Genomic DNA, 22,855 nt, shown 5'->3' with positions numbered 1-22,855 from the left:
ACCTGTCGCGCCTATATATATATATATAAGTATAGAAAATATGTGTGTCTATAACCAAAATATAAATAACTTGAATACTGAGTGTTGCTACAGATAATTTCGAACACACATCTGCCGGAAAAATATTTTGAAATTTCAGAAAACAAACACAACAAGCGTTGGACAAAGCGATAGATCGAGATGCAACGCGCAAAACAACGGCTTCCTGGTGACGTCAGAATTGCAACGCACCGCGCAGGGATTTTCACCTGCAAGCCGCACAGATTTCCTGAAAAGCAAAAAAGCCACAGCAAACTGCTCTGGCGTGTCGATGAAACACATTTCAAGCAACCAGCGAACGCTGACATCAAAATCCTCCTTGCCAGTTCAGGCACAAACGAAAATTTTCTCGAGGAATCAGGAATCGAACCAAAAACAATTGCGCAAATGCGTTGAATGATCGGACAATTTCGCGTCCAATGCTCCATAAGCATTTCACAACAGCTGAAACACAACACACGAAAACAATTGGAAAAGAATGTCATTCCTATATATTCGAAATGACTGCAAAACCTTTGCAAAGGGAGTATTTGTCGCAACACGTCAGCACATCAAATTAATTCTTTGTTTTATCGCCTTAATGTTGCGTCATGAAAGTTTTTGTTTAAATTCGATTGCCGATATCTCTTGCTAGAGTTTGCAACGAATGCCTTGTTACACCAATTTTTATGCGTCAGAGCTGTATGTGAGGTGACGTATATCCGTTTAATGTGAGCGCTTTGTTTTGAAATTCGCCTTATTGTCAACAATCCATTATTTTTAGAATCGTCGCCAGTTACGTCGCAATGTAGATCGAAGCGCTTTTGTTCAAGCCATATTTGGACAAAAATATTATTTCCGTCTATAAGAGTCGAGAGAAAAAGGTTTAGACCACGCCTTGTTGTCACGTGATTTATTATTGAAAATCGTAAGAATATCTACGTCAATATTTCCTGTGCATTTTAGAAATATTTTCGCCTATAAGTATAGTCGCTCAATCGAATAAAAAAACAGTATCAACCAGTATCAACCAGTATCAACCAGTATCACCCAGTACTGCCTAGTGCAGAGGAGGCTTTTACAGCTGTTACTAAGACAGCAAAATTGACTGTTCATGTATCTGAACTAAAGGAAAGAATTGGACCTGTCTGGCCTTACGAAGACAGGCCATCTCAAATCTTGTAGGAGTGTGGTCGATTCATCTTGGCAATTATATAAATGAAGACTCATTAATCCAGACCCATACCCCCACATACCACACAAAATTCAGGTATATTTTAGAAATTATCACGCTTATTGCAGGCACTTTTTTATCCACATGTAGCTCGAATAAAACTAATTTGGGCAGTTTTTTGGTTGTACGTAGCCCGAATAACACTTATATAGGCACTTTTTGTCTGTAAACTACACTAACTAATTTGGGCCTTTTAAGTCTGTATGTAGCTCTCCAATCACTATAATTTTCTCACTTTTTCAAAACTTTGGTGAAGTATAAATAAAGAACTTAGGGTAATATATTTAATAATCCTTGCAAAATATCGATAATGTGGGAATCAGGACATGACTGGAGATCAAATTTTAGTAAGTTTTTTTTGGTTGCGCACTATCATGAAAAAAAATCGCAAAATTTTGTGCAAATGCGCAAAAAAAAAATGCTTAGTGAGAACACTGGGCAAGGGGCTTGTTCAGGCATTCTCTAACCATTTTTTAGCTGCCTACCCTTTTAATTTATGCTCATGTAGGGTAAACCCCTATTATTTTTGGAGTCGAAGTCATAACTTTGGTCTATCTGCAATAAAAATTATAAACTTGAGCTAAAAGAAATGTTCGACCCCAGAGCGCAGTGGTTCTCAAACTTTTTTGACCGCGACCCAAATCTGAGTTTTATGAACATCTCGCAACCCAAGCCGTTAAGCATTGCTGTTCAGTTTGTTTATCTTTAGAGATTCGTTCGACAATACTGCAAAACACAGCACACATTGTGGCTTTGGAGCACCATGATCATTGATAAAAGTAAATCCCAAATCTATTATTTTCCGTGTACGAATACTTAATTAAACGTTAACTATTAACAAATACTAGCCACAACTAATGACTTAGTTAAAATGAACAAACCTATAGCTTGCATCGAAAAAAACGAACCTATAGCTCGAACTGAAACAGACGAGTTTCTGCTCAGCAGTCAGCACTTCAAGTAGGGAATAGTATTACACAATATTCTCAATTCTAACCCCAAGTTTATCAGGGACAAAGACAGCCATATAAAAACGCTAGTTAAACAAAATTCTGAGGTATATGTGTGTGATACGAGCGCGCAGAATAATCTTCTAAATAAAATAAACAAAGTAATAAATTTACCTTGCCACTACCACTTATGCCAGTCTTAGCAGCTGCTGTTGTTGGCTGCCATCAAAACAGTCAGAAAACCACTTTATGATGCAATAATTCAGGTTGCACAGTTAAACCCACAAGAAATTTTTATGATGTAATAATTCAGTCATGATTGAATTGAAAATACTTAAAAAATAACAAAAAAAAGTTTGTTAGGATTGAATCACTATTAAGCAACCCATTTTTTTACCCTACGCGACCCATACTTTGAGAACCACTGCCATAGCGCATAGGTGGTTAAAAGAAAAATCATCCTGGTGTTAAAATTACAAGTCACCGCAAGTGCAGAATGTTGGTGTTTATGGCTACCCTTATCAAACAAGTGCACAGAAATATTTTTCCAAACATTGTTGTTTAAAGTACTAGTGTATTGGCGTTGTCATTTTAGTGTATTTGGCGTTGTCAACCACATGTTTTAGATGTTTTACTGACTACCGGTCGAACGCAAATTAGTTATTTTTTCAAAAAATTAACAAAGATCTATTTATCGAAATAGGAAATAAGGTATTTGCTAATCACAGGCGAAAAAATACAGCAAATACTGTTCAATTCATTAGTTTAAATAAGAGAAAAACAACTACATATTGCAAAAACAAAGTTCGCGCTGAGCCTTAGGTGTTAAACTAAGTCTGGGAAAATATTTTCAAAATTAATTTTTTTTTGATAAAATTTTAACTGAACAGTTTCAAAAAGACGACTATAGTTTTTTTAATTTGGTAAACAATTTATGTGCATTTTTGACTGATTTTTACTTAAAATAAATAATTTTGATAAGTTTTGACTTATTTGACCAAGTCAAAAAATCATCGCCCTAGTAATAACCTTATGAATTTTTTTTTACCTTATAACCTTATTGAGCAATGACAAGCCATACCAACTTTTATGTTCTTTTTTAAAAGTTATATACCTGCTATTTTATTAGCTTATTATTGTTGGTTTGTTGAAATGAATTACATATTTTTAACTGACATTTGTTTTAGCATGTGTAAACATTGCCTAATATTTGATGCCAGAAAGTAAAAAAGGTATAAAAAATGGTGTTGTTGCCAAACATATACATGTATGGTCAAAAGAACATGAAATAACTAATACCTGTACACCAGTTCCTGAAGCTCTTGTGTTTAAATTTTTCAAGTTTTAAATAGTGAATGCAACACCACACATGTTATATCTGCACAGTTGACATTGCTTGTCATTAAATTGAAAATCAAGTGAAACAAACTTTATTATTAGCTACTTTTTTGCTTTAACATTAGAATCTGGAAGAAAATGATATCAAGTTAAAAGTGTTACTCCAGCAATCAGAAGAAGAAAGTAAACAGCTAAAGAAAACTTGTGCAATGTTGGAAAGAAGGTGATATTTATAATTTAGCAATATTTTTCTTGGCCGAAAATTTATTTCCAGGAAATATCTTGGTTTTGACGTAATTTATTTTTTTTTGGTGTGTTTCAGGCCGATTTTTGTCCAGAGTGTTGTAGAAAAAGTAAAAATCTTACAGACTGTAAATTTCAGAGGGGTCTTTAACTAGGGGTAAAAATCGGAAAATAAATATGATACCAGACGCCAGAATGCTAACACCTACAGCCGACCTTAAGCATCCTCCGGCCATCTTCTGTTATGCAATTATGAACACTACCCAATATGTTTCCATTAGTCTTTTCATTTGCGTATGCTGTTTCACAAATCTATTTTATCTTTAGTGTTAGCAAACTACAGTATAACCAATTCTTTTAAATCTATTACTGTACTTCACAACTGGGTGCATTATACTTATTTATGCTTTAATTGACAAGCACAATAGTATGTTAAAACGGTCTAACGGATTATAAATTAAAACAAACTGTTTTAATATTATGTAATTGCACAAAATACGCAAAACATTTTGATTATAATGGTAAAATGCAATAGGCTATGATAGTCTCGTAAGCAAGGTAACAATCTGGTAAATTGCAACAGATGATTTGTCGTTTGATTCATGATGAGAAAGTTGCCAGAGATTAAAAAAATCGTTTACCGGCGAACAAAATCAATATGCTGAATAACTGTCTGTGAATATTTTATACCGTATTTAAGATATATACGAATCGAAACCATTGCGGACGCCCTTGGAAAATAGAAACGACCCACTATAAGGCATCGCGCAGCACAGAACCTCTGGTGCATATGGTTGTTAACTCAGCGAATAAATGTTTTTTTGTTTTTTTTGCGAATAAATGGTTTAGTTGTAAATTTACAATTATTTTGTCATTATTTTATCTGTTTTAACAGTAACTATAGTGTTAGGCGAAATGTGGCGTTTTGTTTGTGGCGCGAAGCAACTTGAATGAAACGTCCTTGAAGCACAGAAAAAACAGAATACGAAAAAAGAGGGCGCAAGGAATTGACAGTGTTATTTTTTCACTAAAGAATACTTCGGCTGAAAAACATTGTTTTAAGCGTAAACTGCTTTATATGTCATTCATTTGTTCATCCATGCATAAAATTAAACAACCTAACTTTTATAAAAACAAATGTTTACGATAGGTTGGAAAGTACCCGCTCTGCCGCGGTCACAGCCGCGCATTTCATGTAAAGTCAACGTAAAATTCAGTCAGCCGCGAAAAGTCGCTCAAACGCAATCTGGTGTTTACGTATAGAAAAATACAGGTTAACGATAACCCAAGAAATGACCGCGCTAGGACGGAAATTTGCAGACAGCAGGCCAAAAATTTGGCGAGTGTTATTTTGTCCTGGCGAGTACTGATTGATAGCCACTCGCCAAACTGGCGAGTGTAATTTTTTGCTTAGGAACAACCCTGGGATTAGAACAGACCTGGGCAACATACAGCCTGCCAAGCACTTTTATTCAGACCGCGGCTTATTTTTTTTTTGAATACATAAACTTAGCAAAAACGAAGGGCGAGTGTCTACCTGCTTGGTTCTATCGTGAACATTCTTGGAAGGGATAAATATAATCTAGTCATGACCCCGCCAAATTCAATTTTTAGCTTGTTTTAATTACCAAAATTGAAATTGTTTTTGCACTTACGATTTCTCTTTTGTCCTTCTCGAATGTTTCTTGCTATTTTTGACATATTTGCAGAAAAAAAAGCACCTCTGCACTGTGTCACTATCTCCAACGAAAGTTTAACAAACTTGATACTTATAGTTATATATTTTTTTTATTTATTCCGTCATTAAAATATGAACGAAATACTGGCCTTTTCTAAACTCTGAAACATACGATTCACATTTCGTCAACCTAATTTAGTTAATGCCATGTTGTGTGTTTTCCCCGCTTTATACCATCTTTGTAATGTGGCCATTGTACCGCAAGTAACACAACGGTAACTTAAACCCTCGAAAGCAAAAAATACATTGTATGTTTTGTGTGAATGTTTTACAAGTTTTAACCTTAATTTAAGTCACCGCGCATAATAACTTGATAAACGCCAATATTAAGCAATGTACATTTTTTATCTATGCTCAATGCGTCACGTCCCCTGTAAGTCCACATTAATTTTTGCATTTAAAGCAAATATGTCGCAATTTTTCTTCTTTAAATTCGGCTTAAATTGCACATTTGCGGACAATTCCTAATGTAATAACAAGTTCGTCAGTTTATTTGATTTATACTGTTATAGTATGACATCATATTGCGTGTATCTGAGATTCTATTTTTTTACCTGGCCCGCCACAACATTTTGAGGTTCTCATCTGGCCGGCGGTTAAAAATATTTGCCCACCCCTGGATTAGAAAATAGACATTTCACTGAGCATCTGTCTTGTTTAATATTATTTCTCCGGATAGATTTAGCACTGTAAAAATCACATAGCAAAAGCTGGTTAAATAATTAATAATGGTTTATAGAGACCAATTAAAGAGAATTAAAATGCTACCCGAACATGCCAAAATCACACTCTCGGTAAATATAGCTGACTTACGGTTGGCAAAATCGCTCTCTTTAACTGTAGGTTTTATCAGTTTCATTTTCAAAATCTAATAATGAATTTTTTAATTTTATTAAAAATACAACTTAAACCCTTTTTTTGCTTGCGCACTTCTGTGAAAAAAAGTGCACAAGTGCCCGAATTTTCTGCAAATGCGCAAAAAAATGCGCTTAGCGGGAACACTGATTAGGATTAATCCCTTCCCCAAACAATATGGAGGTTAAAATTTATTAAAAATATACTAGGATTTGTTATTCCAGATTGGAAACCTAAAGTTCTACAATACCCTGGGCTTCTACTGAACCCTAATTACAAGTCGTTTGTGATCTTGTATAATGTGTTAGCCCTTCCCTACGTTTTGTTTTTGATTTGTTCAGACTTAGTGCTAAGTATTTTTGTTGTTGCTCTTTCCGTTCTCCAATTGATTTTTATGTTTTCAGGCTGTTATCCATGCCATATGTTCTTTCTTTTTGAATCTCAGAATTTTTATTGCCCTCTCACTGTACAAAGGTTTGATGTTATTCCACTTAAGACACTGTGTTCAGCAATTTGAAATAACGCATAGTATGTGCTAATTTTTCTTTTTTTTTAAATAATCGTGAAGTACTTTGAGGATATACAGTTTAGGGTTCCTCTCCGGGAATGTTTCGACGGGAAATTCCCGGGATTTTGCAGAAGCAGTAATACAGAACATAAATGGGCGCATCTTCAGTTATGAACGTATCTTGACCAACCCTCGCCCAAACACTAACCCAAACAATATGAGTTGTGGTATGAGGTATTTTTTTGTTTTGTATTTTGCATAACTTTCCACGTACATAAGTGAAAGAACGCCCATAAATGAGCTTATTTAATGTTTGGAGCTAAAATAAAAAAATTTTAAACTTTATAGTGACGTAATTTTATGTATAATTTTTTTGTCGGGATGAGGGGATTCCCGGGATTGAAAAAATTCGGGAAAGAGAGGAACCCTAATACAGTTAGAATATCGAATTCTGCCATTTACAGTTCAACAGATAATTCAATTTTTTTTTTTCAATTTTTTTTACTTTAAAACCCATTATTTTAACAAGGAAAGGTGATCGTAACTTGTATCATACAAGTGACAAGTTTGAATAAGTGCAATTAATGCTTAAAGTATGCTCTTATTTTATTGAGTGAGTCATCAGGGTTTTTTTTTTGGGTGAACTATTATTGCTTGCATACCTTTCGCCTAACAATTATTAAGTGTCAATCTACAAGTAATGCCATGTTGGAAAATTGACATTCAATCAAACAGACTGTCCTCTGACAAAATGCACTAAGTCAGTGGTCTCCAACCATGTGGGTCGCGAACCCGAGTGGGGTCGCCTGAAATTTTTGTGGGGTTGCCATAAATCATCATATAACTCGTATTTTATGACGATTATGTATTTGGTTCTCTTTACAATGATGTCACACTAACAAACGTAAATGGGCACGTAGGTGAGATAAGCTTTCATTTCTTCTGCATAAAATTGCTTTTTTTTGCTCTTAAGAGCTGCCAAATCAATGTGGTCAACATACCCCACTCTGTGCAATCAACGTACTCCACCCTGACTAATTATTATGTTATTGAAATACTCATTTTGTTTTCAACCACATGGCTTCGTGAAGCTTGATTCAGCGCAATGAGGACATATTTAAAACGAAACATCGTAAATCGCTTGGAAGTAAGGCATGACTTGCGGTTATGGTTATGCAAAGTGAAGACGCGTTTGCAAAAACTAGTGAAATACTGTGCAGGCGCAACCATCGCACTGAATGCAATATACTGTTAAAACAAATGGAAATTTTTGTGATTGTTCATTTGTTAAATTCAAATTTATATGTTAACTAAAACTTCCTAAAGGCAATCATTTTTGTACACGTCTGTAGCCACAGTTCTCTGGAATTGTGTATAATTTACGCATATTCACTCGTGTTACTTTGTTCCAGCATTAATTAATATATTTTTATTTGTATCTGACACAAATAGGGGCCGCAATTAAAATTCTTATTTTATTTTCTTCAAATTGGGGTCGCTTATTAAAAAGGTTGAAGACCACTGCGCTAAGGTATGTTACCAAAACTCAAATGTGGATCCAATTTTCTCCTTGGTATTGATGATTTACATATATGCAGTACTCAAAAATACTTGGGGGAAATTGGGATTCATAATAGAGCCTGTGTGTTGTTGTGTTAATAAACTTGCTTTTTCATGACAACTTATTGTTGTATTTATGTGTAAAGAGTGTTGCAGTAACATAAATTAAATTTCAATTGTTGTATTGACCATGGCATTTGTACTGTTTTTTCTTCTTCAATTATCTTTCAAAACATGCTAAGACGCTAAGTGATAATAAAATTGATGCACTTTTGGAAAATAAATCACAAGCTTTGACTAATCACTAGCTTAAACTTTGCAGTTTAACTGACCTATTTTTTAGTATTATTGTATTTTGCTTTTTTACTTACACTCTGTCTTAGTCCCTCTTGTTTTCCAGGTTTGTCTCCTACATATAACCCTCATTTTTTTTCAAAATTAGATTTGATGAACTTTCTAACAATCATGACGAAATGATAAAATTCAAAGATATGTACAAACTGAAAAATTTTCACCTGGAAAAAGAAATTAAAAGTCTTATGGAAGGATCCAAACAAACAGCTACAGGTGAATTACAAGTTCTTTATTTTTTAAATAGTTATTTTTTTATTAATACATTTTTGTTAGAATACATTTGCCCCTCTAGTTTTTTTTTTGACTAGATCAGCGCTTCTGTAAGGTTGCGCTGTGGAAGACTGCCCGTGCGTCGCGGAAAAACGGAAAACGTATTCAAAAATATTGGACATATATTATTTAACATTTTTTTTATTTTCGGCAATGTAATAAAAACTTGTAAGAAATTGAGAAAATGCCGTTATCCCCCCCCAAAAAAAAAATCGCGCTTGTTTCGCTCGCCAGGTGTGCACTCAGTTAAAAGCACTACAATACGGAAAAACGGGGAATTCCCTAAGTTGAACATTCGGGACCCTCCCTTTTTGGATTTCTGGATACGCCCCTGATTATATGGCTAATCTAATCTAACTTAAGTACCATATATTTAAAACAATGTTCATCTTTCTTTCAATAGAGAATGTTTGCCAAATGTTTCTGATCTCTAACTTCTTAAATTCAGTAGAGGCTGCCCATAAAATATCTTGAACATAGACCAGCGGTTCCCAAACTTTTCTAAAAATTTTGCCTGGTGGACCCTTTGCATTTATTTTGATATTTCGACACTTCAATAATATCATCATTTGCTTTAATTTCGTTATCATCCAAAAATTGATTAAGCTCTGGAAAAGGGGCAACGTTTTTTTTTCCCAATTTGGATCGCCACAGCACTAATTTTGTATTGAAAGCTGTCAAATTTTCATGGAGTGAAGAGCGTTTATTTATTTTCCTTGCGGAGCCAGGTTGATGAAGTTGACATATTCAAAAATGTCCACTGAAAATGCAGAGGCATCAAAGAACTATTGTCAGAAAAGTTATTGTGTAGTTCTGATTTTTGCTCTCTCAGAAACTCATGTATTTCTTTCCTTAAAAGGAAGACTCTTTTCAGAACTTTTCCCTTTGATGGCCATCTGATGCAGAATCACTTTCTTTGCACATTTCTTGAAAAAGACGGGAATTAAGTGCATTCGCTTTTATGAAATTCACTGCTTTATTACAGTAGTAAAAACGCATGACAACTTATTGGGCATCGTTTTGACCATTGATGCATGACGATGGAAAATGCAGTGTGTTCCAATTGCATTTTGGGACTTTTCTTTGGCCAGAGTCTGGAAACCAGAGCGGCATCCCACCATTGCTAGAGCACCATCACTGTAAACACCAATTATGTGCTCCCATCGTAGACCATGAGTCTGAAAAAAATTGTGAACTTTGAGGAATATATCTTTTGCCTTTGTAGTTGTGTCAAGAGGTTCGCAGAACAAGAATTCGTATTCTCAATGTTTGTCATGTACGTAACGCACATATACGCAAAGTTAAGCTAGATTAGCAATGTCTGTTGTTTCGTCAAGCTGGATTAAAAAAAAACTAAACTTTGAATTGAGCATCTTTGAGACCACTTGTAACACAATGTTATTTGACATGTCAGCTATTCGCCTACTAACACTGTTGTCTGATAGGAAGACTTGTTTTAGTTTTTCATGTCAGAATTTCCCAGAAGATTTGAAATTATAATTTTACAGCAAGGCCAAATTAACTGTTCTCCGATAGTGTGTGGCTTTTTTGCAAGTGCTATTGCTCTTGTTTCTTCTCCACCAGAGTTTATCACGATAAACCCAAATTGGATAAATGAGTCGTCATATCTGAATTTCTTTTTAGGAGGCATTTATAACAATAATAATCTTTACAATGCAGATATTAAGGTTTAATGAACAACATTAATAAAAACTGATAAACAGAACTAAATTTAATAGCTAAAAATGTGAAGGAGTTGAGTTTTCCAAAGAACACAAGCTCTGCTTTCTACTTGTCTTGGTTTCCTAGTATGAATGAATGGTTCCGACGATGAAGTCTAGGATTACTTGTAAGTGCTACCAACTCAGTCTGCTACTACATCTACAGCACGAAAGTCACTCTTCCGTTCAAGGGCAGTTGACCCATGTTTCTTGCAGTACACTAGTGCGGTCACGATTATTTATAATGTATGTAACAGCTTTCTTACTAATGCAAACCATTCGCTAATAGCAGGTAATATAGCATAATAGATGCTTTATGATGTCACAATAGACATCATAAAACACGCTATGATCAAACAACAAAGCATAACTAAAGACAATAATGATGACAGATAACGTTTAAAACATAGACTAATGTTTAAAATCATTTGCTAATGTTTAAAAACATTTGCTAAAGCCTAATGTTGAAAACTGAAAGACTAATTCTCCTTGCTGACCCTCTGAAACTGCCTTACGGACCCCAGTTGGTCCGCGGACCCTAGTTTGGGAACCACTGGCATAGACAGTAAAATATTACATAATAGCTTAAACTCCACATTTTCTTAGTTTCCATATAATAACTGTTGCAGTTTACCTACTTTTTAGCAGTTTACCTACTTGGGGAGTTTAAGAAAAACATTTTTATCTAAAGTTTCCCCTTCTAGAAAGGCAGTTTTAATCTCAATAGTATTTAATTCAACCCTTTTTGTTTCAAAACACAAAAAAGGACTTGTAATCGATCTTTGGAGCATGTTGAAGAATCCTTGTGCTTCTCCATTTTGTTCTTTAAAACCAGGGGGTATCCAGAAATCTAAAAAGGATGGTGGGGGTTTCGAATTTTCATCTTAGGCAAATCCCCTTTTTTTCGTCTGACATTAATTAATAATGATGTCATAAAATAGCGACTGTTATGATGTCATAAAATAGTGATTTGTAATGACGTCGTCAATACAAAAAAACTAAAAGAAAATCACGAACAAATGCTAAGCAAAAGCGACCTTTAGATGCAAAGCAGGCGCCAGCTGCAAAACTGAAGTGTGCAATCGTTAACTTCAGGCGAAAAGTGAAATATGTGTGATTGATTTTGGTAGAATCATGTTTGACTATCAACAGAGCAGTTACCAAAGTTCCATGTACGCAGGGGCGTATCCAGAAATCCAAAAAGGGGGGGTCCCGAATTTTCAACTTCGGGAATTCCCCGTTTTTCCGTCTGACGTAAATGACATCATAAAATATTGACAGATATGGCGTCTTAAAACAGCGATTGTAATGGCGTCATAAATAATAAAAAAATCATCAGAAACAGCCAATTAACGTCCAGCAAAAGCAAACTTTTAGATGCAAAACACAACGTCACACGTACATAGTTGACACTCCTGCCAGGCGCCAGCTGCGAAACTGCTTAGTGTACAATCGTTAACTTCAGGAGAAAAACGAAAACAAGTCCGTGAAATATATGTGATCGATTTTTTGGTAAATCCATTTACGGGACTACGCTAAATTAAAAGCACTTCTTTCGCCACCTGCAATACTAAACAAAGATTGCTTTTCCCCGGTGTTATTTCATTAACGCAACATCTGCAAAAACGCCACTTCAATAGTTAATCTAGTTCAGTGTTTTTAACCTTTTTAACTGAGTACACACCTGGTGAGCGAAGCAAGCGCGATTTTTTTTTTGGGGGAAAATGGCATTGTTTAAAATTTCTTGCAAGTTTGGTCGCGCGAAAATTTTTCGCACTAACGTAGTTAAAATACTCAAAAAGTATTTAAAATGGACTCGTGTATAGTTTGTTAAAGAGGCAGCGGACCCGATGAATTACAGAGACCGCTTGATTGACTGTTATCAATTGTCGAACACCCACTTGTTCATCAGCCAACCCGAACGAATAACGAAAGGCGAAAGACAAAAAAATATCCTGCGTTTACGGTTGACCAAACAAGAAACGAAAAAGGCGTTTTGCCTTTGATTTTGGTGTCGCATTAGCAAGATGTGTGCCCAATTACACTGAATTACACTGAAAAAAACACGCAGCTTCGGACGGTGAGGTAAACCCTGACAAAAACGAACAATAAACGTTAATGTCACTTCCGAAAAGGGGGGGTCCGAACCCCCAAACCCCCCCCCCCCCCCTGGATACGCCACTGCATGTACGGGACTAATAGCGCTAAATTACAAGCACGTCTTTTCGCCACCTGTAATACTGAAATGCGCCTAACTGTAATGTCAATTCTCGAATACAGACTTGTTGATCAGCCAACCTGAACAAATAACGAAATGCCAAAGAGAAAAACTATCTTGCTTTTACGGTCAACCAAACAAAATACAAAAAACGGCATTTTACTTATGCCTAAACGTTTGCACTGCATGTCACTAAATTGAAATTTCAAATCATGTGATGTGTTTTAAATCATGTCATATCAGTCGTCTAAAATTGGTTAACCTAATGCTTCGCCACAATCAGAGTAACACCCCACCACCTATATGAAAGCGGCATTAATGGAATGTTGTATTTAATTATGTGACCTATCTGCGTGGCTCTAAAGATCTTATTTCTTTGTTCGAATAAACGCAATATTTGCGAACTTAAGCTTCTTTTCTGTGGTTAAACAAACTGCTAAAAGCTTTGTCACATAAAAGTATAAACTTTGCCACATGAACTTTTATTTTTACCAAGGCAACTTGATTTTTACAGTCATGCAGGTCATTGCCCTATAAATATTTGGAAACAGTTTACCTTATACATCAAGAGGTTTTGCGTGAAGTCGCATACGCGCCCTTTGGATTTAACATGCAACAAAGTACAATGATATGTGATGTTTTTGAAATGGTACGACTAAATCATCGACTATAGCACACAACACTTGGCTAAGCATGTCATACATCTTAAGTCAGTGTTTCTTAATCAGGTGATAGTTTACCCCAGGGTGAATACATTTTTTGCAAGGGTGAACCAACCAAAAGGGGTGAATAATGGTGAACCGTCAGAAATGGATGATAGCTTGCGAGCAGGGCGGATATTCCGGGTGTATAGATGAGATAGTTTAAAGTTTAAATTCCACGCCCTGCCAGAAATCCTGGTTGTCAAGAAACGCTCTGCATACCCATGTTCGGCACCTATTGTTTTAATCAGGCTGGCAGAATCTTGCCAGCCTTCTGGTGACAAACATTTTGGGTCTAAATTCTCTGAGTTCTTTGGTTTTGTTTGGAAAGTTAAATTCTGTGTTTGCCTAACGAATGTATAAATCGTGTCATGTTTAAAGAGAAATAAGGCAATTAACAAGGAAAAAGGTGAACTAAGAGTTTTGCCAAAGGCGCCAATTTTTTGTGACACTAGGCAATACATAGAGGGATGCAAAAGTACTTTTCTTACTCATACACGGTTTCGTAGATAAGCTATATTTAAGTAAACTCCTGTGCAAACATGCAGTTTGAAACTAGTTTAAATGCGAAGCACAAAAATAGCATTGTTTGGTAAAATTGGAAGAATTTTCAAGTTGCCCCTTGAGGCACTTAACTGAGATTAACATGTTGCTCGAAATAATTGCATTTATAGTCTAATTTAATAGAAATTTGTTAGTATGCATCAGTCTTTCGTACTGATTAGCTTTGCCTAACAGAAGACAGGAACATAGCAAAACCCAAACAAAGTCCCCCTGAAGCCGTTTAACTGCAATTAAAATTATTTTTATTGCTTTTTAAGTCGATATAAGAGTCAATCAAAGTAAAACTGGAAACACACAACAACTCCGAAGGTCGGCTTTCTAACAGTCGCTATTCCGAGCCTGAGTCAGAATACATACCATTATTCTGAAAAATATAAGCAGTTCTAATTTGCAGACTTTCTCGGAGCTTGCTTGAAAGTCACAAGACCATTTTTGGCCTCAATCATTACTCGCCAATGGATGAAACAAAGCTTTTGGGCATTCTGATGGTCTGCACAGTTGGGACATTTGGGACAAATATCCATAATGTCATGTCTTGTCAATGTTAGCCGGGTATCTGGCTGTTCTACCTAGTTGCCATATCGGCTACATTTCCAAATGACTTTGGTGCAATAAGTGGAGAACGTCGTTTGAAGTAACAAGGTATTACCACTCGCAACCAAAAAATAAACATCCATGGCAGATGCTAAGTATATCCGCACTTTGACTGAAATGATACGGAGGATTTCTAACATCAAATCCTAATATCTTTTCATGAATTTGAAGTAATTTGCTCCGAAAAAAACAAACAAATTGTCTCCTATAAACTGCATGTAACATGCAAATCATAGTCTGATTTTGGAAAAGAATAGGGGTGAAAAACATACAGTTAAAATAGAGCAATCTTTCCAACAATATGTAAGCCATATTGACATAGAATGAGTTCTTGGTATGTTGTGGGTAAGTTTTTTATGCACTTTATTCAGTTTTAATAAGCCATTATTATTTAACCTCCTGTTTTGTCATTTTTATGCCATCTACAGAAATATTTGGCCTTCATTCATTGAAGTTAAGCATAATTTGAAACAAATTAACAAACTAAGACCTTCCTAGGTCTGAAAACAACAACGAATATTTACTTTAAGGCACTCATCAGTGGGGCATTTTGGTGTCATTCAGCACTCGCCCAACGCGAATTGTATTAGCATTGGCAATCGGGTGAAAAAAGTCAAACTCAAACAAATTAACTTGTGAATTACTTTGTGATCCTAGGATATTGTTCCTTAAAAAGGTCAATTTGTTGAATTAATAAGCTTACTTAATACTTATTGTAAAGCAAATGCTCAATAACCAAGATTACCTTCCTAATTCAATTTGAATAATTTTGTCACAGTAATGATGTTATTTGTTTTCTGATTAGAAAGGCCATACATTTTGCCTAAAATAATGATGATAAATTAAAAAAAATGTTATACAACAGTACCTTCTTCTGTATGGTTTTGAAAAGTTGTTCTACCTCCTAGTTTAACTATTTTAATCCCAAAAAATATATTTGTTTTGTTTAAAAATCTCAAGCTGTATATCCTTAAATTGAAACCACACCTGCAATAAACAAACATCCTGTTTATGGTAAAATCGATGACGAAGTTTGTTAATCCTGTCAAAATATGTGTAGAGAGATTGTTTATGTTTGGGGGTTAAAAAATCAGTTTAGGCTGTTAGGTAGACTTACAGATAACACATGGCACCAACAAAGAGTTCCATTCAAAATCACTGGATTTATTTCGACATCATTCAGGATAAATAGATGCATAGAAGGCCAGTTTGGAACTTTCAATTGGGACCTAGTTTTGAAATCCAATAAGGGTGAATACTGGATTATTTGTGGCGATTATGTTGGGTCAATTTGTATTGGGTAATTAGAGCTAAAATATTTTGTTTTTAAGAAGTTTATAGGTCAAAATAATGTCAAATTACAATAAAGTAAAAATTTGTCAAATTATGGCTTTTGACAATGTTTTTGTGTTTCTTAAGAGGAATTTTTGTTAAAATCTTCGTGGAAGCATTGTAAATCAGGAACTACGACACAATTAAACCATAATAACCCATAATAGCAGAAAATATGTCACAATGCCCACTTGGATCAGCAGTAACTTTTATAGCAAATTGTCCATTGTTTATTCATTGTTACGTATTTAAATACCTCTTATAAAAGACTTCATCTTAATAAACCGGGTCTTTTCGAAGATCAACAGTTTGGATTTTTGGAATAGCCTACTGACATTCTGTAATACAAAAATACCCAAGCAAGCTTTTCTGTAGTGATTTCTTTAAAGTCGCGTGAAGGGGTTTACATTACTTCTTCCCTGTTTAATTTTCTGTTGATTAGAATTTACCATGCAGAGAAAATCGAGGCAAAGTGCCCCTTTCTGCAAGGACAAAATAGCACAAGCTACCTAAATATATCGCCAAAAAACTCGATGCACTTTTTATAATCTATAAAACACCTTGACTTTTTGACAAAATATTACGTTTGGGTCTGAAATCGACAAAATATTATGTTTAGGTAACTGGTATCAATTGAAGAAAGAATTGTGACTTCTACAAATAAGCAATTTCTGTACGTCAAAATAAAGTCAAAATTTAATGAAAATAAATTCAAAAAAAAATTTTTTTTCAGGTCAAAATAAAAAATGTTATGATGTATTAATGTCTTTTTGAGATAAACATTTTTAAAAACATGTGCATCTTAAAAAGAATTTCGGAGCATAATGGTTGGCAGTTTTAGTTGAAATAGTAAGAATATTAAAGCCAATATAGAAGTAGGTAAAATTTTGAACGTTTCAAATATCTGTTTGACCATTTTGAAAATGAATAAAAATACATATTTAAAACGTACTTAAATATAGGTTTTATTCTACTACAATTAAAAACATATTTTTTGTTTAATTATCATTATTTGACAGTGAAACTGCAGCAAAAAGATGCAGACATTTCCAAACTTCTTACTGAACTGCAGACGTGCAATATTCAAGCTAAAAAATTACAACATAAAAACACAGCACTTAGAAAGGAAATTAATGACGTGACCAGACTTCATGATGTTAAGGTAAGTCAGACCGCTTAGACAAACTAAGCGAATTCCACAAAACAAGAAGGGCACTTTCCCATTAATTTTAAAAATGTATAATTTACTGGATGTTTTGGTTAGGTTGTAAATTTGTAATACAATTGTGTTATACAAATACTGATCTGCATAGAAAGAATTCTTAGGCTCATTTTTGTTTTATTGGGAAAAATGTAAATTTAATGTGTCATAACATGTAATGAAAAGTGTGTTAAAGTCTAAAATAAATAATCCCTATCATTTTCATAAAAAAATATTATAAAGGAAGGTAAGTGCCATAACATGCTAAAAGCATTCATGTTTTATCAACACGTTTTTTTATTTATATCCAAGTAAAGATAGTTTATTGTTTTTCATAAGAAGCCTGTATTTGTTTATCCTTTATTTTAGTGGCCTCTGAATGATGCGTATTTAAATTTTGAATTTAGTTTAGTTGTTAGGTTAAGTGCATTTGAATAATTTTATGTCGCTATTTAACTGAAACATTCCTTTATATATAAACAAATAGGTCTATTAATGCCAGAGAAGTGTATGAATACTACAGACACCCCTCTGTGCTGCAATATTTGATATGGCGTATAAGTATGCTGTTGATTTGAAACGAACTCATATTAAAAAGGTGCAGAAGTTGTTAAAATGGTGAAATTGGTAAATGATGCAACAGTGTCAAGCTGTATTCTAAATACTTTGTCATTCTGACAGACAACCAAATGCAATTGACACAAAAAATAATTTTTCAGTTCTGAAAAAATGTGCACTGAATATGGATGTTCAAAGTAGAATCCCAAATTCCAAAGGATTCTAGAACTCTAGGTTTTGAATCTAGAATAACGAATCCAAAATATCGAATCCTAATATATTTAACCTCGATTTTGTATGGGGGAGGGATTAATCTTAATATACCCTAGAGCAGTGGTCTCCAACCTTTTTTATAAGCGACCCTATTTTAAATAAATTGAAATCAGAATTAACATTGCGAGCCAATTTTTGTTTTCATATTATATAATACTGATGGAATTGAGTAACACAAGAGAATATGCATAAATTATATAGACATTTCCAGAGAACTGTGGCCTATGTGTGCCAAAATGATTTATTTTAGAAATTTTTATTTAAATTATGAATTTGAATTTAGCACACAAACGAACACAAAAATGTCAATTTTGTTAAAACACTAAATTTGTAGTGTGATGGCTGCATATAGTGCCCACCAGTTGTGGAAAACGCGGCTCCGCTTTGCAAATGAAATGCTCTACTTACGTGTATTGCTCTACAAGCGATTTACAATGTTTCATTATGCTCATTGCGCTCAATTTCATTAAATAAAGCAAATTGGTTGAAAATGGAGAGAGTAGTTAATTCACAAATTTGGACAAAATCAGATAAATTAGTTGCATCGAAGTCCAAAAGTAAATACTTATTTGCTGAAATCTTTGTAACCTATAGCAGCTCTCAAGAGCTAATAAAACCTATTTTATAAGCTTATCTTTTCTATGTACCCAGTCACATTTATTAGTATGCTGGCATTGTTAAGAAAACAAAATACATAAATCATCCTAAAACAGCAGACATAAGGTGAGTTAAGGCGACCCCAGAAAATTTTTAGGCGACCCCAAGTTGGAGACCACTGCCCTAGAGGGCCAACGGTCACAGCAATAAATCGCAAAACAGTTTCCTAATATGTGTATAATGTAATACAAAATACTCTCCCAAATGGTTCTAAACAACTATCATTTGAAGCAGTTGTGTAAACTGTAATACATGTCCAGGTTGTTGGCAGAACCTAATATTTTGCCAATATAGTGAGTACAATGCAACACTACAATGAACTCATTTCAGCTCTTCGGTAATTCGGTCCTGTTTTTTTAAAACACTGTTGTTTGTTAGTTCTACTTTTTTTTTTTTTTTCTGTTTTTTTCTTAATATCCGCGCTACACCTGTGATCTGTGACCTTCAGTGACGCAACAAAACCCCTAAAAGTTTCGCTTGGTAGTTTGTGTTGCAGACTTACCTAAGTGTAGCGCAGTGTAACCACTCAACGGTCAAGATAATTATCGCGCATATTGCAGCGCTTTTAGCAGTCAGCAACTTTAATTAAAATGAGATTTCGCACTCGCTTTTTTCTTGTTTACAATGACATGAATCCAGGCTACTTTAAAAGTCTACACCAGTATTTCTCAATCAGGTGAATGGTTCACCCCAGGGTGAATAACATTTTTGCAGGGGTGAACCAACCAAAAGGGGTGAATAGGGGTGAACCGTCAAAAATTCATGATAGCTTGCGAGCAGGGTGGATATTCCGGTGTGCTATTATATATAGACGAAATAGTTTTATCATATCATAAGACAAGGGTGAATAAAAAAAGTTAGATGCTAGGGTGAACAAAACTAAAAAAGTTCAAGAAGCACTGGTCTACACAACACATAACATTGCTTATTTTGGGGTATTTTACATTTTGCATTGTACACGGTTTTACCAACAATGAAGTTTTATTCTCGGAAAGTCCTAACTTTTAAAGCTTTAAGCAAGTAGTTTTCTATAACACAAAACATACAGTGCTAAACAGAGACTAAAATACATCTAAAAAAATTTCCATAAGCCAAACAGTAACTAAATATACATGCTTGTAATTTCAATGTAAAACAGAAGACACCGAATATAGGCAGGAATCACACCAACATATTGTGTAACCATAAAAATTACTGCACAAAGTATAAAATATTGTAGCAGTAGTTGTGACGCTATGAGAATTGGCCGGCGCTCTATTTAGGGCAGTGTCAACCGGGGTCCACAAAATTTGCGATAGATACAGCAGCAAAAGTCACATTAAAAAAAACCTGTCATAAAGCAATTTGGGGTTGTCTGTTACTTTACTCAACATAGGTGTGTATATTTTAACAGGGGACATGTTCACCGTGCTATCTGAACTCCACTAAAGCGAAACAAAACAAACTGTCTTTACATTTCAAAGTGCATACTGTCAAGTTGCTTAAAAATTTATTGTACTTTCAAAGAATTCGGCATAGCTCGCTTTCAATAAAATAGCTTACAGCTCAGTAAAATGAGTCTCGCAAGTAAGGCGTGCACTTGTTGTATATAGTTCTTTATCCAGCAGACACGTGACACTATATACCACAAGAGCGACTGCGTTGGGGATTAGCTAAGTCAAAATGCTGGCTGGATTTGCCAGACCGGCCAAGGATGGAAAAGAGTTTTGAGGTGAAATATTTAAAACTTTACCAGGAAACATGCTATAATTACAAGCACAAACAGACATGCGTCGTTTCTCTACAGTTGCGCTTGGCAGATATACTGATTTATTAAAATGAACTAAATATATATTACACCAGAAAAACGTAAGGGGTCCATGACTATTTAAAAGCATCTAAAGGGGGGCACAAAAAGGTTGAGAACTACTGATTTAGGGGTAAGCAGCTCACCCGATTAGAAACTACTGTTATAAGGTATTACTTAATTGTCGTACGTAAATTGAATAAAACTCATTTGGGCACTTTTTTATCTGCACATAGCTCAAATAAAACTAATTTGGGCACTTTTTGTCAGTACTTGCTCAAACAAAACTAATATGGGCATTTTTTTTGGACGTACATAGGTAAAATTACATAAATTTAGGTACATTTTGTTCCGCATGTGGCTCGGATATGACTAATTTGGACACCTATGTCTGTACGTAGGTCAAATAAAACAAATTTTGGGTTGTATGAATAGCTCGGATAAAATTAATTTGGGCACTTTTTTGTCTATACATAGCTTGGATAAAACTAATTTTGGCACTTTTTGTTCCGTGCGTAGCCTGAATAAGACTAATTTGGGCACTTTTTGGTCATACATTTTTAACTTTCTTAATTAAAATGCATATTTCTGTTTAAATTGATAATCATGACGAAATTTTTCAGATATTATATGTTGTTAAACAGAACAAATTATTTTCATATTTACGGCCTTGAATATTAATAACTAGACGAAATACCTGGCGTTGCCCAGGTTAAAAAGAATATTTACCAGCTATTCGTAAGATCTTCGTAAATGACATAAATAATTAACAAATTTGCTTATGCCTAAACGTTTGAACTGAGTGTCACTAAATAGAAATTTCAAATGTGATGTGAAGTCGGTTAACTATAGCGCATAACACTTGGCTAAGCATGCAATACATCTTTTAAGTAACGAAAACCCGTGACATTTGTCACTTGAATAACACCCCAACGTAAAACTTTAGGTTGCAGCAGCAATTGCTTAGACTTACTTGATAGCGTCATGTTTAAGCAAATACGTAATCCCGGTGCTAAACTGCGTCAAACATGAGAAAAATTCTCATTGAAAAAACAAATGCTTACTGTAAACTACTGCAATAAACGCAATATTTCGCGAACTCTGCTGAGTATTGCGTGGGTAAACACATTATAAGAAGTAATTAGGATTTGGCCTCAATCACTATCGCTAACAAACGGCTTAAAAATAAAAATTCAATTCTTCGTAAATTTGCGAACTCTACCTAAATTTTACGCGTAAACAGGCATCAATAAGTTCCTAAACATAATAGTCTTAGTTGGAAATCTTAAAATTTTACTTTATGAAGGAAATGTACTTAATTTATTTTTTTATTTCCCGGCAGGTAAATTAAACTTGGTCTTTTACTTACTGTTGTACCATGTTGAAATTTGCATTGTGACATTTTCTGAATCGCATCGAGTGTGACGTAACACTGTGATGCAAGCCATTGTAAACAGAATGTAACATTTGAACTGTGAGGTTTGAACTCAGTTCTCTACCTCTGAGCTAAAGCGGCGCAACGTTAAACTGCTCGAAATTCATATTATAATCATCACCGACTGTGCGAACATCTTGCCACACACTTCTATCTTACATCTCAAAAACTCTCTCTTTTATTATGTAGATAGGATAGGAAAATGTAGCACCACTGTATTGTTGCTTTCAAGCACTTTGATTGTGTAATACAGGGTGGTCCAAGGTCGACAGCATCGCGGGCCACAATATTTTGTTATGATTCTTCACGGGCCACATATCAACGATTTTCTAAGAGCCATTTGGAGTTGTAAGAGCCATTGGCCCCATAACTGTTAAAGTTGATCACATGCAAATCGTTCGCGTACTAAACGAACCGTGAGTGTTTGTCTTGTTAAAATTTAAATCAGAGAGGTTGCATACTAGTACGCTATTGTTAAATTCGCGCAAATAATGTTTTACCTAAACTAATTTGGCTGAAATTGTATCGCGGAAAAAGTTAGGACACTAGGAACAGTTACACATAAAACCTGTGTAAAATCTTTCCAGAACTTTAATATGTTGGATCGTTCTTTAGTTTAAAGTGGCAAAAGTAGCAATTTAAATAGAGTCGTACTTTCTATGTTAAGTTCATACTAAAAAGACGGAAACATTGCGTGCTGCAGTAAAAACGCAAATATAACATATAAGTTCGTACAGTCATTTTAGT

General features: G+C 34.7%; 1 protein-coding gene across 4 annotated transcripts in view; it reads left to right on the top strand.

Annotated features, from left to right (window-relative positions):
- The window catches only part of LOC146168219 (coiled-coil domain-containing protein 89-like), a 48,730-nt gene that overhangs the window by 13,108 nt on the left and 12,767 nt on the right, over positions 1-22,855 (top strand). For all 4 annotated transcript variants that reach the window (XM_083380825.1, XM_083380817.1, XM_083380832.1 and 1 more), the window contains 3 exons: positions 3,666-3,763; positions 8,887-9,011; positions 17,218-17,360. In XM_083380825.1, the coding sequence (XP_083236951.1) occupies positions 3,666-3,763; positions 8,887-9,011; positions 17,218-17,360 (366 nt within the window). The remainder of the gene's footprint in view (positions 1-3,665; positions 3,764-8,886; positions 9,012-17,217; positions 17,361-22,855) is intronic.

Source organism: Ascidiella aspersa, chromosome 1 (genome assembly GCF_963924565.1).
Source record: "Ascidiella aspersa chromosome 1, kaAscAspe10.2, whole genome shotgun sequence".
Lineage (NCBI taxonomy): Eukaryota > Metazoa > Chordata > Ascidiacea > Phlebobranchia > Ascidiidae > Ascidiella > Ascidiella aspersa.
The sequence above is the reverse complement of the archived record's forward strand: the minus strand, read 5'-3'. Positions and strand labels throughout refer to the sequence as shown.